Source organism: Mobula hypostoma, chromosome 4, assembly GCF_963921235.1.
Source record: "Mobula hypostoma chromosome 4, sMobHyp1.1, whole genome shotgun sequence".
Lineage (NCBI taxonomy): Eukaryota > Metazoa > Chordata > Chondrichthyes > Myliobatiformes > Myliobatidae > Mobula > Mobula hypostoma.
In genome coordinates, this window is record NC_086100.1 from 196,468,363 (window position 1) to 196,481,715 (window position 13,353).

At 44.8% G+C, this 13,353-nt stretch overlaps 1 protein-coding gene across 2 annotated transcripts in view; it reads left to right on the forward strand.

Annotated features, from left to right (window-relative positions):
• Window positions 1–9,991, forward strand: part of exoc6b (exocyst complex component 6B) — an 899,778-nt gene extending 889,787 nt beyond the window's left edge. For both annotated transcript variants that reach the window (XM_063047162.1, XM_063047163.1), the window contains exon 22: window positions 2,566–9,991. In XM_063047162.1, the coding sequence (XP_062903232.1) occupies window positions 2,566–2,698 (133 nt within the window). In that variant the 3' untranslated portion in view covers window positions 2,699–9,991. The remainder of the gene's footprint in view (window positions 1–2,565) is intronic.
• Window positions 9,992–13,353: the final 3,362 nt, after the last annotated feature.

Here is a 13,353-nt window from a genome sequence, read left to right on the forward strand (position 1 = left end):
GAGGGTGTGTGTTGGTTGTTGATGCAAACGGCGCATTTCATTTATAAACATAGAACATAGAACAGTACAGCACAGTTCAAAGTCCAAAGAAAGATTAAGAGATAGTCTTTATTTGTCACATGTACATTGACACATCAAAATACTCAGTGGAATGTGTTGTTTATGTCAACGACCAACACAATCCGAAGCTTGTGCAAGGAGTAGCCTGCAAATTTTGCCACGCTTCCAGCCCACAAGTTGCTAACCCTAACCATATGTCTTTGGAATGTGGGAGGAAACCGGAGCACCTGGAGGAAACCCCATGGGTTCATGGGAGAACATGCAAACTGGCTAATCTTTAAAACAACCAAATGAGAAATAAAGGCCAAAAGAAAAAGATGGAGGAGAAAAAGTCGAGTAATGCAGATCAGATAAAGTTGAGGGATTTACTTTGCAGCTTGATTTTCAGCCTCTTCAAAGATAAACGCATTGTTAAGCCACACAGTTTCTCAAATTTCACCTTGGGACAGTTGATTAGAATATGCCTGCCACTGTGGTCTGGCAGTTTAGCACAGGGATAGTCTCAGTTAGGACGTAAAACATAGAACGTGACAGCATAGCGCCCACAATGTTGTGCCATCCTTTTAACTTACTTGAAGATCCATTTAACCCTTCCCTCCGAACATAACCCTCCAGTTTTCTAACATCCATGTGCCTATATCACCATCCCTAGTAGGACATTCCATGAACCCTCCACTCTGAGTAAAGAACCTCTCTCTGACATCTCCCCCTATACTTTCCTCCAGTCCCCTTAACATTATGAAATATTAGCCATTTCAGCCCTGAGAAAAGGTCTCTGGCTATCCACTCAATCTATGCCTCTTATCATCTTGTATACCTCTATCAAGTTGCTTCTCATTCTTCTTCACTCTAAAGAGAAAAAACCCTAGCTTGCTCAACCTACCTTCATAAGAATCTTCTATCTTCGTTGCCGCAGGCAGCTGTGGAGACCAGGTTGGTGGGTGTATTTAAGCTGGAGGTTGATAGATTCTTCTTAAGTTAGAGCATGAGAGATTATGGAGAGAAGGCAGGGGAATGGGGCTGAAAGGGAAGTGGATCAGCCATGATTGAATGGCGGAGCAGACTCGATGGGATGAAAAGAATGGCCTAATTCTGCTCCTCATAGTCTTATGGTCTTAAAGGACATGCTCTGTAATCCAGCCAGGATCCTGGTAAATCTCCTCTATACTGGTTGAAAGTTTCCCTATCCTTCCTATAATGAGGTGACCAGAACTGATCCCAATATTCCAAGTATTATCTAATCAGGGACTTATAGAGCTGCAATGTTACCTCGTGGCTCTTGAATTCAATTCCACAATGAAGGCCAACACACCATACGCCTTCTTAACCACCCTATCAACTTACAGTATATCTACTAGCTCTTCCTTCAGTTAGTCCTGACGAAGGGTCTCGGCCCGAAACATCGACTGTACCTCTTCCTAGAGATGCTGCCTGGCCTGCTGCGTTCACCAGCAACTTTGATGTGTGTTGCTTGAATTTCCAGCATCTGCAGAATTCCTTGTGTCATAAAATTTGTTGTATTTTGGCAGCTGTACAGTGGAAGACATTTTAAAAAATTACTATAATTTACAAAAATATATGTATATTGAATAAGACAAGTAATTACAATTTCTTACTTCACAGTATTTCTATGATACTATCATTCAAGGGTTCTAAGGAATATTGGAAATTGGTGGGTGGATGTAATTAGGCGGATTCAACAAGGATTTGTGGAATGTTGGTATGAGGGACCAAATGGCCTAATCTTATACTTCTACCCTCTCTATTCCCACTAGGAATAGCTACTTACCTCGCTGTCCCATTCTGTGTTGTTGCTTTTTGGTTAGTTATTTCCATCTCTATCAGAAACTAGAACTTCTCCATAAGACAATAAGACATAGGAGCAGAATTAGGCCATTCAGCCCATCAAGAGTACTCCATGATTCCATCATAGTAGATTTATTATCCCTCTCCACCCTATTCTCCTGCCTTTCCCTGTAACTTTTGATGTCAAAGTACAAAAGTTCAAAGTACATTTGTTATTAAAGTACATATAGGTCACCATGTACAAACCTGAGATTAATTTTCTTGCGGGAATACTCAATAAAACCAATAACCATAATAAAATCAATGAAAATCCCACCAACAGGGAAGACAACCAATCTCCTTACTAACCGAGAACCTATCAACCTCTGCTTTAAACATACCCAACGACATGGATACATTTACCTCCACAGCCATCTGTGGAAATGAATTCCATAGATTCATCACCCTCTGTCTGAAGAAATTCTTCTTTATCTCTGTTCTAAATGGACAACCTTATATTCTGAGGCTGAAACCTTTGGTCCTAGGTACCACCAGTATTGGAAGCATCCTCTCCACATCAATCTTTTTCGGCGGCAGCAGCCATGATTAATTTTAATTATTTTATGCTGAATTCAAGTTGTTAACTATTGTGCCTTCAAATTCAAGCTTCCAACGTGAATCACTTCAAACACTTAACCACCTGTCATATTCCCCTTGCAGGATGAGAGACACGAGCAGGAAGAACAACGTCTTTGCGCAGTTCCGCAAGAACGAACGGGACAAGCAGAAGCTCATCGACACGGTGGCGAAGCAACTCAGGAGTCTGATCAGCAGCATGTCCCACCACTCTTGAATCTCCACTCTGAGTCCCCCCTACCTCTCTCCGTCCATACCCCTCCCTCCCTCCCTATGCCTTATCTGGACATTATGTTGGATTCAGGGCAATTCCCATCCACAGAAGTGGAGACCAGTCCATCGCTCAAAGGGCAACAAGTTCTTGGCGAATTCTCTTCTGTTGCATTGTGGGAAGTTGCAATTTGCCTTTCAATGCACGCGTGAAGGAATAAGCAACTTCTCGGTTACTGAACTCCTTAGACATGCACGGCGCTGTGGGACCTATACGCAGACAGCATGGGGTCAGATATACAGTGGAACGTTCTTTATGTTCAAGATTCAGGATGCAAACTTATTTATCACGTGAACATCGAAGCATACAGTGAAATGCATCATTTGCGTTAACCCCCATCACACCCAAGGATGTGCTGGTTGGGCAGCCCGCAAGTGCCGCCACACATTCTGGCGCCAACATAGCACGCTAACAACGTTTGGCAAAACAACACAGAACAGAACAAAACAGAACACGACAAGCAACAAAACAACAACAGCAAAATAAACCCCATTCCACCTCCCATCCACGCACATACACTGTCCTCCAGCTCCAGGTGAGGCCATCTCCAGCCTCCAGCCTCCAGTGGACTCGGACTTGCAGACATTGGGCCTTCAGCTTCCCCACAGGACCCACAGTGATTTGTAGACTCACGCTCCGCCCAAGCAGCTTGACTTCTGGTCTTCCACTTTGACCCTCAGGCCTTGATCCTTGACACTGTCCCTAGAACCTACCCGTCATCAAACACTACATTTCAAACTTTGGACTTACCAGTACTGGGACTTCGAACACTAGGCCTCAAACTCCTTTCTCACCAATTCATAAACCCAGAGAGTCATCAGCCCTCATTCTTCCAACCCACACAGAACTCCGACTCCAGAACCTGCCAATGACTCACTGACTGGGGATAGGCACCAGCCCTAGTTCTCACGGGTCTTCCATCTGGATATCTGACCACCGATGTCCCATGTCCACATTCCTAGCTTTCAAATGCAGAGCAGAGGCCTGTACTCCTGCCTGATCTCTAATCTCCCCCACATCCCTATCTCTAAATGCTAACCTTACTCCTAATTCCCCAGAACCACCCCACAAACCCATTCACCCAATGAGGATTGTAAAACAGGATATATGACCATAAGGTATGGGAGCAGAATTGGGCCATTTGGCCCATTGAGTCTGCTCCGCCATTTCATCATGGCTGATCTATTTTCCCTCTCAGCCCCAATTTCCTACCTTCTCCCCGTCATGCCCTGACTAATCAAAAATCTATCAGCCTCTGCCTTAAATATACCTAATGACTTGGCATCCGCAGCCGGCAGTAGATTCACCACTCTCTGGCTAAACAAATTCCTCCTCTTCTCCATTCTAAAAGAACACCCTTCTATTCTGCTGTGGTCTTAGACCCCACCCCCCTTCCAAAATAGGAAACATCCTCTCCACAGCCACGCCATCAAGTCCTTTCAACATTTGATAGGTTTCAACAAGTCACCCCTCATTCTTCTGAATTCCATGTGTACAAGCCCAGAGCTTTCAAACACTTATCATACGACAAGCCTTTCAATCCCAGAATCTTTTTATCGTGAACCTCCTTTGAACCATCTCCAGTTTCAGTACATTATTTCTAAGATAAGGGGTCCAAAACTGCTCACAAAGTGAGGCCTCAACAATGCTTTATAAAACTTCAATATCATATTCTTGCTTTTATATTCTAGTCCTTTTGAAACGCATGCTAGCATGGCATTTGCCTTCCTCACCACAGACTCATCCTGCAAATTAATCATAAGGGGATCCTGCACAAAGACTCGCAAGTCCCTTTGCATGTCAGTTTTTGTGTATTTTCTCTCCATTTAGAAAACAGTCTACCCTTTTATTTCTTCTGCCAAAGCACATGGTCAAACACTTCCCAACACTGTATTCCATCTGCCACTTCTTTGGCCATTCTCCTTATCTGTCTAAGACCTTCTGTAGCCTCTCTACTTCCTCAAAACTACCTGCCCTTCCATCTATTTTCATATCATCCACAATCTGGCCGCAAAGCTGTCAATTCCATCGTCCAAGTCACTGACATGTAACGTAAAAAGAATCTGTTGTGATATAGGCCCCTGTGGAACACCACTAGTCACTGGTAGCCAACCAGAAAAAGCTCCCTTTATTCCCACTCTTTTTCCAATCAGCCACTGCTTTATCTATGTTAGTATCTTTCCTGTAATACCATGGGCTCTTAACTTGTTAAGCAGCCTCATGTATGGCACCTTGTCTTTTGAAAATCCAAGTACACAATATACACTGATTTGTTATTTGCTTATTGTTTCTTCAAAGAATTCCTAAAGATTTATCAGGCAAGATTTTCCCTTGAGGAAACCATGCTGACTTTGGCCTATTTTATCATGTGCCTCCAAGTACCCTGAAACTATATGCTTAACAATCGACTGCAACATCTCCCAAGCACTGAAATCAGACTAATTGGCCTATAATTTCCTTTCTTCTGCCTCTCTCCCTCCTTGAAGAGTAGAGTGAAATTTGCAATTTTCCAGGCCTCTGCAATAATGCCAGAATCAATTGATTCTTGAAGGATCATTACTAATACCTCCACAATCTCTTCAGTCACCTTTTTCAGAACCCTGGGGTGTATATCATTTGGTCCAGGTGACTTATCTATCTTAATGATCTTTCAGTTTCCCAAAAACCTCTCTCTAGTAATGGCAACTTAACACACTTCCGCTCCCTGACACTCTTGAACTTCTGGCATATTACTTGTGTTTTCCACAGTGGTCTGATGCAAAATATTTATTCATCTTATCCACCATTTCCTTGTTCCCCCATTACTACCTCTCCAGCACCATTTTCCAGCAGTCCAATATCCACTCTTGCCTCTCTTTTATCCTTTATGTGTCTGAAGAAACGTTTGGTATCCTCTTTAATACTATTGGCTAGCTTACCATCGTGTTCCACCTTTTCCTTCTAAATGACTTTTTTAGTTGCCTTCTGCAACTAAAAGCAACCCAATCCTCTAGCTTCCCACAAATTTTTACTCTGTTATATGCCCTCCCTTTGGCTTTTATGTTGGCTTTGACTTGTTAGCCCCAGTTGTGTCATCTTGCCCTGAGAATACATCTTTCTCTTGGGATGTATATATCTTGCACCTTCCGAATTGCTTCCAGAAATTCCAGCCATTGGTGCTCTGCCGTCATCCCTGCCAGTGTCCTCTTCAAATCAATTCTGGTCAACTCCTCTCTCGTGCCTCTGTCATTCCCTTGATTTTGCTGTAGTACTGATACATCTAACTTGAGCTTCTCCTTCTCAAGTGACTGGGTGAATTTGATCATACTGTGATCACTTGTCCCTAAGGTCTCTAATCAAATCTGGTTCATTGCACAACACCCAATCCAGAATAGCTGATCCTCTAGTGGGCTCAACTCTGAGCTGCTCTAAAAAGCCATCTCGTAAGCATTCTAGAAATTTCCCCTCTTGTGATTCAGCATCAACCTGATTTTCCCAATCTGCTTGCATATTGAAATCCCCCATGACTATTGTAATACTGCCCTTTTGGCATGCATTTTCTATCTTCTGTTGTAATTTGTAGACCACATCCTTACTACTGTTTGAGGTCTGTATATAACTCCCTTCAGCATTTTACCTTTGCAGTTTCTTTGCTCTACCCATAACAACCCCATGTCATCTTTTTCTAATGATTTGATTTCATTTGTACCAACAGAGCCGTGCTACCCCTCTATATACCTGCCTGTCCTGTATGTAATTTTGGATGTTAAGCTCCCATCTGTAATCTTCTTTCAGCCACGATTCAGTGATGCCCGATCCAAGCTAAAGCATTCAGTGGGACGGATAACCAGACACTCACCTTGAACCGCACCCCGAAAGTTCCCAGATCTATCTGTCACTTCCCTGTCCTTATCCTCTCTGCAAACCAGCCTCTAGTTGATTCCATCTGTCAAGTAAGATTGGTTTTAAGTTTAAGGGTTAGTTGGGCATCTTTTGACAGACACTTTTTAACAGACTGCTCCTCAGTGAATCTTTGTCCACACCAGAAATATCTGCTGAAACTTAGTTCCTTCTGTCCTAGCCTGTTTCTGCTTAATGGGTAAGTCAGAGACCTGGAGAGTACAGTCAGTGACACAGGGCGCTGGGAAAGAGGGGTCACTGAGGGACAGTGTGAGGCAGCTGGATTAACATCAGTGGGGATACAGTCAGTGACATGGCACTGGGGGAGAGGGGTCACTGAGGGACAGTGTGAGGGAACTGAATTAACTTCAGTGGGGATGCAGTCAGTGACACAAGGCACTGGAGGAGAGGGGTCACTGAGGGGCGGTGTGGGGGAGCTGGATTAACGTCAGTGGGGATACAGTCAGTGACACAAAGCACTGGAGGAGAGGGGTCACTGAGGGGCGGTGTGGGGGAGCTGGATTAACGTCAGTGGGGATACAGTCAGTGACACAAGGCACTGGAGGAGAGGGGTCACTGAGGGATATTGTGAGGGAACTGGATTAGTATCAGTGAGGACGCAGTGACATAAGGCACTGGGTGAGAAGGGTCACAGGGATATTGTGAGGGAACTGGATTAATATCAGTGGGGATACAGTCAGTGACACAAGGCACTGCCGGAGAGGTTGGCAGAAGGGATTTGTAGGTCAAAGTGCCTGTTCCTGTGCTGTGCCTCCAACCCCAGGACAACCTCTGGACTTCCAGTCCCTGGTGCAGACTTTGACATTGGGCCTCCACCCTCTGGTCAATTCACATATTTTCACTATTTGGAGATACAGCACAGGAACAGGTCCTTCCAGCCCAACTAGCTGCCCAGTTACACCCTTGTGACCAATTAACCTGCTAACCAGTATGTCTTTCCAACGTGGGTGGAAACTGGAGCAACACACCGTTTGGGGGGGTGGGTGCAAACATACAAACTCCTTACAGAGAGAAGTGGGAACTCAACCCCAATCGCTGAACACTGATGCTGATCGGAGGACAGGATGCAGGAATAATCTAGTCCCCTTCAGCCCGCATTTGTCTCAAATTCCACTAAACCTGTGCAATCTCTGTACCTGGCCAAGGGCCCTCAGGTCCCCTGCAAATCCTCTCCTCAAACCTTTGTCCCCTGTAGTTTTGAACTATCTGTTCTTTGGAAGAGACAGCATCTGTCTGCCTTATCTCTGGCTTCCACCCTGCGGGTTGTTGTTCAAAAGAGTCAAGGACCCCCCACCACTCCATGGTGGGGGAGATGGCAGCGCCCTTTGTAAGTACCTTCACCGTCACCACACTCTGAGAAGGCCAGTCTCCTTAAACAGTGATATTTTTGTTTGCTTCGTACCACTTTTCCTTTCATATACCTTTGGTGTGGGTACCAGACACTTCAACTGTTTTCACAGCAAGCACCGGGTTCTCAGTCGCCAAGGCAGAGTGGAGTGTCCAAACGCAGACTAGTATGGACATCAAGGACCCTCACTCTTCAGCCAATGCCCTGCCCTTGCCAAATCCTCATCCCTCAGTCCACCCGACCTGCACATCCCTCAGCTCCTTGCCTCCACTTCCCTCCAACATTCCCTGATCTCCCCTCCATCTCTGTCCTCCCCAGGGGGATGTCTGGTGTCTCTGAGCCCTGGTTCCATGGTTCAGCTCTGAATGTGATGCCACCCCTGGTCCCAACAATCTGCTCGCCAGTTTGTCCCTTTCAGCCATCAAGGCGGCCAGCAAGAGCGGACCCCGGCATGATGAGGAGCCTTCAGGAGAAGCGGGGAGAGGCTGAATGAAGCAAGGCTATAGCTGAATGCACTCCCCGTTCCTGACACAGCCACACTTCATTGCCAGTATTGCCAAGTAGGTCCAAGATAATGCTGCTTCTACAGAGAGATTCACGTTGTTGTTTTCTGTAACTGTGTCTCGGAGATTATCAGCTTGATTATTGACTTCTGCTGCGACATCTTGCTGTGGACACCTGACTGTGTCAGTAAGAACAAGGTAACCAGGAGAATTAAAATCTTCTCAATGCTCGGAATCGGGAATTTGAATGCAAAAGCAGAAAGTGGTGTGTTAATGGTCATAGTGTACCCAAAGTCTGAACGACCTGTAATTCCAGTCACTCTGCACCAGTTCTCAAGGTGGTCATTTGATGATCTCTTCCCACGTTTGGAAATCCTACAGTCTTTGTATCTCCAGTCACAGAGTCATAGAACTCTACAGCGCAGAAGCAGATTCTTCAGCCCAACTGTTATTGTGCCTGATCCCATCCACCCGCACCCGGACTGCAGACCCCCATACCCCTCCATCCATCTGCTTATACAAGCTTCTCTTAAATGTTGTAATCGACCCCCCCATCCACCACTAGCTCTGGTAGCTCGTTCCACACACACACCACCCTCTGAGTGAAGAAGTTTCCTCTCAGGTTCCCTTTAAACATGGTGGAGCTTTCGTTATATTCAAGATTTGGATTTATTTATCACATTGTACATCGAAACATACAGTGAAATGCATCGTCTGCGATAACAAACCAAGGAGGTGCTCGGGGGGTGGGGGGCAGTCTGCAAGTGTCGCCACATAATCCGTTGCCAACGCAGCGTGCTCACCATATTCAGCAGAACAACACAAACAGGAGCTGAAACGATAAAACTAAACAAATCAGCACTCCCCTTCCCATCCCTCCCACCTCCACTCTCTCACACACCTCCAGACCTCCGGTCCTTGTTCCTGAATTCTCAGACTCACTGACATCCGGCCTTCACTTGCAAGATTGTCCTTCCCTTTCATGCCGTTTACAGTGGGCCAGGTTGGGTGGAAAATCAGGGCAATGTGGTCTGAGGGGAGAGTCGAGCCACAATTTTAATCCTAGAAAAAGGGAATATCTAAGCACTCACAAATTGTATATGTACAACGTCCAGCAGACACATCGTATCCTGGCCTACAAGCTAGGTTTACAGCGTAAATATTGTGTTTTCTGGAGATCTGCTGACATGTTACTAACTATAATCATTGTATTATCTAGTGTCATGTTGACCTCTGTATGTATGCCTCCCAGTGTAACATATGCCAGCCACACGGTGGCCAGTCCTTTTGTTATTTTTCTATGTTCGATTCATCGGAAATTGAACAGGGTTTTATTTTGCACAGACACAGTATTTACAAAAAAAAAGGATAATGGGGGAAATTAAGGTCTTCTTTGGTTGTTACCAATATACCAGATACAAACAATGCTGAGGGAAATGACTTCCCTCAGTGTACAATACGAAGGACTGAGAAATAAAACTGATTGTGTTGCCACCTCTGTATCTCTGTCTTTTTTGTACACGGGCATGCATACACACAAACACATGCGCACACACACAAGCACACCACACACACACACACACACACATGAACACACACGCAACTGTAATATTTTGCAACTTCAAAATGTTAAGGACACGGGAGTCCAAGATGTGAGTCTAACTTCGAGTTCACCTTAAGCGAAGCGAGCACCTGTCGCGTGGTAGCATGACAATGTATGTAATTCACCTATTTACGGTTCTTTCTCTTGGGCCCTTCACTCCCGGTGGAGCATCAACCATCGATGCCTTCCTGTCTCCATTGTCCTCTGTTCTGAGCCAGTTTCTCAATGGTGGTCCAGGAGTGTCCCCATTGTCTAATTTCAGCCTCAGTATCTCTCCTTGGACCTACCTTCCTCCTCATTCCTTGGGGATTCAGTTTTAATGCTCACATTCCAGGTACCCAAGGTAGATATGGATGTCGGTGTCCAAGAAGTTGTCATAGAACATAGAAAATCTACAGCACACTACAGGCCCACAATGTTGTTCTGACTATGTAGCCTACTCTAGAAGCTGCCTACAATTTCCCTAGCACATAACCCTCTATTTTTATAAGCTTCATGTACCTGTTTGAGAGTCTTTCAAAAGACCCTATTGTATCCGCCTCTAGCACCTTTGCTGGCAGTGTATTCTATGCACCCACCACTCTGTGTGAAAAATTTACCCCTGACATCCCCTCGGTACCTGTTTCCAAGCACCTTAAAACTATGCCCCCTCGTGTTAGCCATTTCAGCCCTGGGAAAAAGCCTCTGGCTATCCACACGATCAATGCCTCCCATCATCTTATTACACCCCTATCAGGTCACCTTTCATCCTTCATCGCTCCAAGGAGAAAAGGCCAAGTTCACTCAACCTATTCTCATAAGGTACGCCCTCCAATACAGCCAATATCCTTGTACCTTCCCTCTGCACACTTTCTAGAGTATCCACATCGTTCCTGTAGTGAGATGACCAGAACTGAACACAGTACTCCAAGAATGCTTGGCCTTTGCTCGCCTCTTCTTGTCGGCTGTGCGGGATCCTGATGACTTCCCCTGCAGTGTGTTATGTGCTCACTCGATAATGAGCCTCTTCTCACAGTCGATGGTATGGCTGGAGTTCATCAATGTTTCTGCAATCCATTGTATCCACTGTACTGCGGATTGGCCCATACAGATTTACCAGAGCCCTGCTGGCTGTCCTTTCCTGTTTCCACCTCTCACGTTGGAGACATAGGGTTAGACTTTAAGAGGTATGTATTTAAACAAATAACACACACTTAATTATTTAAAATGGATAAAAAAGCTTAATCAATCAGTTTATATATAAAATTATAGAAATATTAAATACACAGCAACACCATACACAGAAAAGTTCACACACATGCACGCAAAACGATGCATTTCATTATGTGTTTTCAAGTTTCAAAGTTTCAAGTTAGAAAGTACTTTTTTTAAATCAAAGAATGTATAAATTATACAAACTTGAGATTTGTTTGCTTATAGGCAGCCACAAAGCAGGAAACCTGGAAGGACACGATTAAAAAAAACGAAGTCCAACACCTGAGGTGAAAGAGAAATGGGAAAAACACAAATCATGGAAACAATAGAAGCAAGAAACAACATTCTGAACCAGATCCGAACCCCAGAGTAGGCCCAAAGCCTCAGTATCAGTTCATCATGGAGCCGGGACAGTCTTCATAGCCCCAGCGCCACGGAGGGGGGAGGTACCATCTTGGAGAGCAAGCAAAATCAGCCATCACCTCTGATCCTGACACCTTGTCTTTCCAGCCTATCTGGGCTGGCATTTAAACTGCCCAATAACGAATTGCACCTCGCATTAGGACCCAGGAACTACTACAGCAAAAGACTCTAGCGCCATAGAGAGAGGAGTGAACATCGCGGGAGAGCAAGTGAAATTGGCTCTCGTCTCCGATCTGGGCCGGTATTTAAATTGTCTAAACAGCAGATCATACCTCGTGTTAGGACCCAGAAACTGCTGCTGCTGCAAAGGGCCCCGGGCCATGACCACACCACCCAGTTACTTGGATCCAGATTGTTAATATAGATGACAAGCAACAACGGACCTAGTACCAAACCCTGCAGCACACCACTAGTTACAGGCCGCCATCAGAGAGGCAACCATCTGCTATCACTCTCTGGCTTCTTCAGTGAAACCAATGTCTAATCTAATTTACTACCTCATCTTAAATGCCAAGTGACTGAACCTTCTTGACCAAACTCGCATGTGGGAACTTGTCACAGACCTTGCTAAAGTCCACGTAGACAATACCCTTGAAAACGCTGTAAGATTGGTTAGACATAACCTACCATGCACAAACCCAAGTTGACTATCCCTAATTAGTCCATGTCTATCGAAATTCTTATATATACCGTATGGTTCCTTAGAATACTTTCCAATAACTTTCCCACTACTCAGCAGCCTATAATTTCCTGGCTTTTTCTTAGAGCCTTTCTTAAACAACAGAACAGGGTGGACTGGTTGCATCTGAACTGGAGGGGAACCAATATCTTGGCTGAGAGGTTTGGTAATGCTACTCAGGAGAGTTTGAACTAGTTTTGCAGGGCAGACAGACAGTAGTGGTTGAAGGGACTTATTCAAGCTGGAGGTGATGTGACCTGGGATCTCTGCTATTTGTAATGTATATAAATGACCTGGATGAAAATGTAGATGGGTGAGCTAGTAAGTTTATGGGTGACACCAAGATTGTTGGAGTTGTGGAGAGTGTAGAAGACTGGCAAAGAATACAGCATGATATAGATCAATTGCAGATATGGGCTGAGAAATAGGACCGATAGAAAATGATGCTGGAGAAATTGCAATGGGAGATAAGGAGATGGCGGAGGAAATGAACAAGTATTTTGCATCAGTCTTCACTGAGGAAGACATCAGCAGTATACTGGACACTCAAGGGTGTCAAGGAAGAGAAGAGTGCACAGTCACAATTACAACAGAGAAAGTACTCAGGAAGCTGAATAGTCTAAGGGTAGATAAATCTCCCGGACCAGATGGAATGCACTCTCATGTTCTGAAGGAAGTAGCTGTGGAGACTGCGGAGGCAATGATCTTTCAAAAGTCAATAGATTCTGGCATGGTTCTGGAGGACTGGAAGATTGCAAATTCCGCTATTTAAGAAGAGGGCAAGGAAGCAAAAAGGAAATTATAGACCTGTTAGCTTGACATCGGTGGTTGGGAAGTTGTTGGAGTCGATTGTCAAGGACAAGGTTACGGAGTACCTGGAGGCATATGACAAGATAGGCAGAATTCAGCATGGTTTAAAGGAAAATCCTGCCTGACAAACCTATTACAATT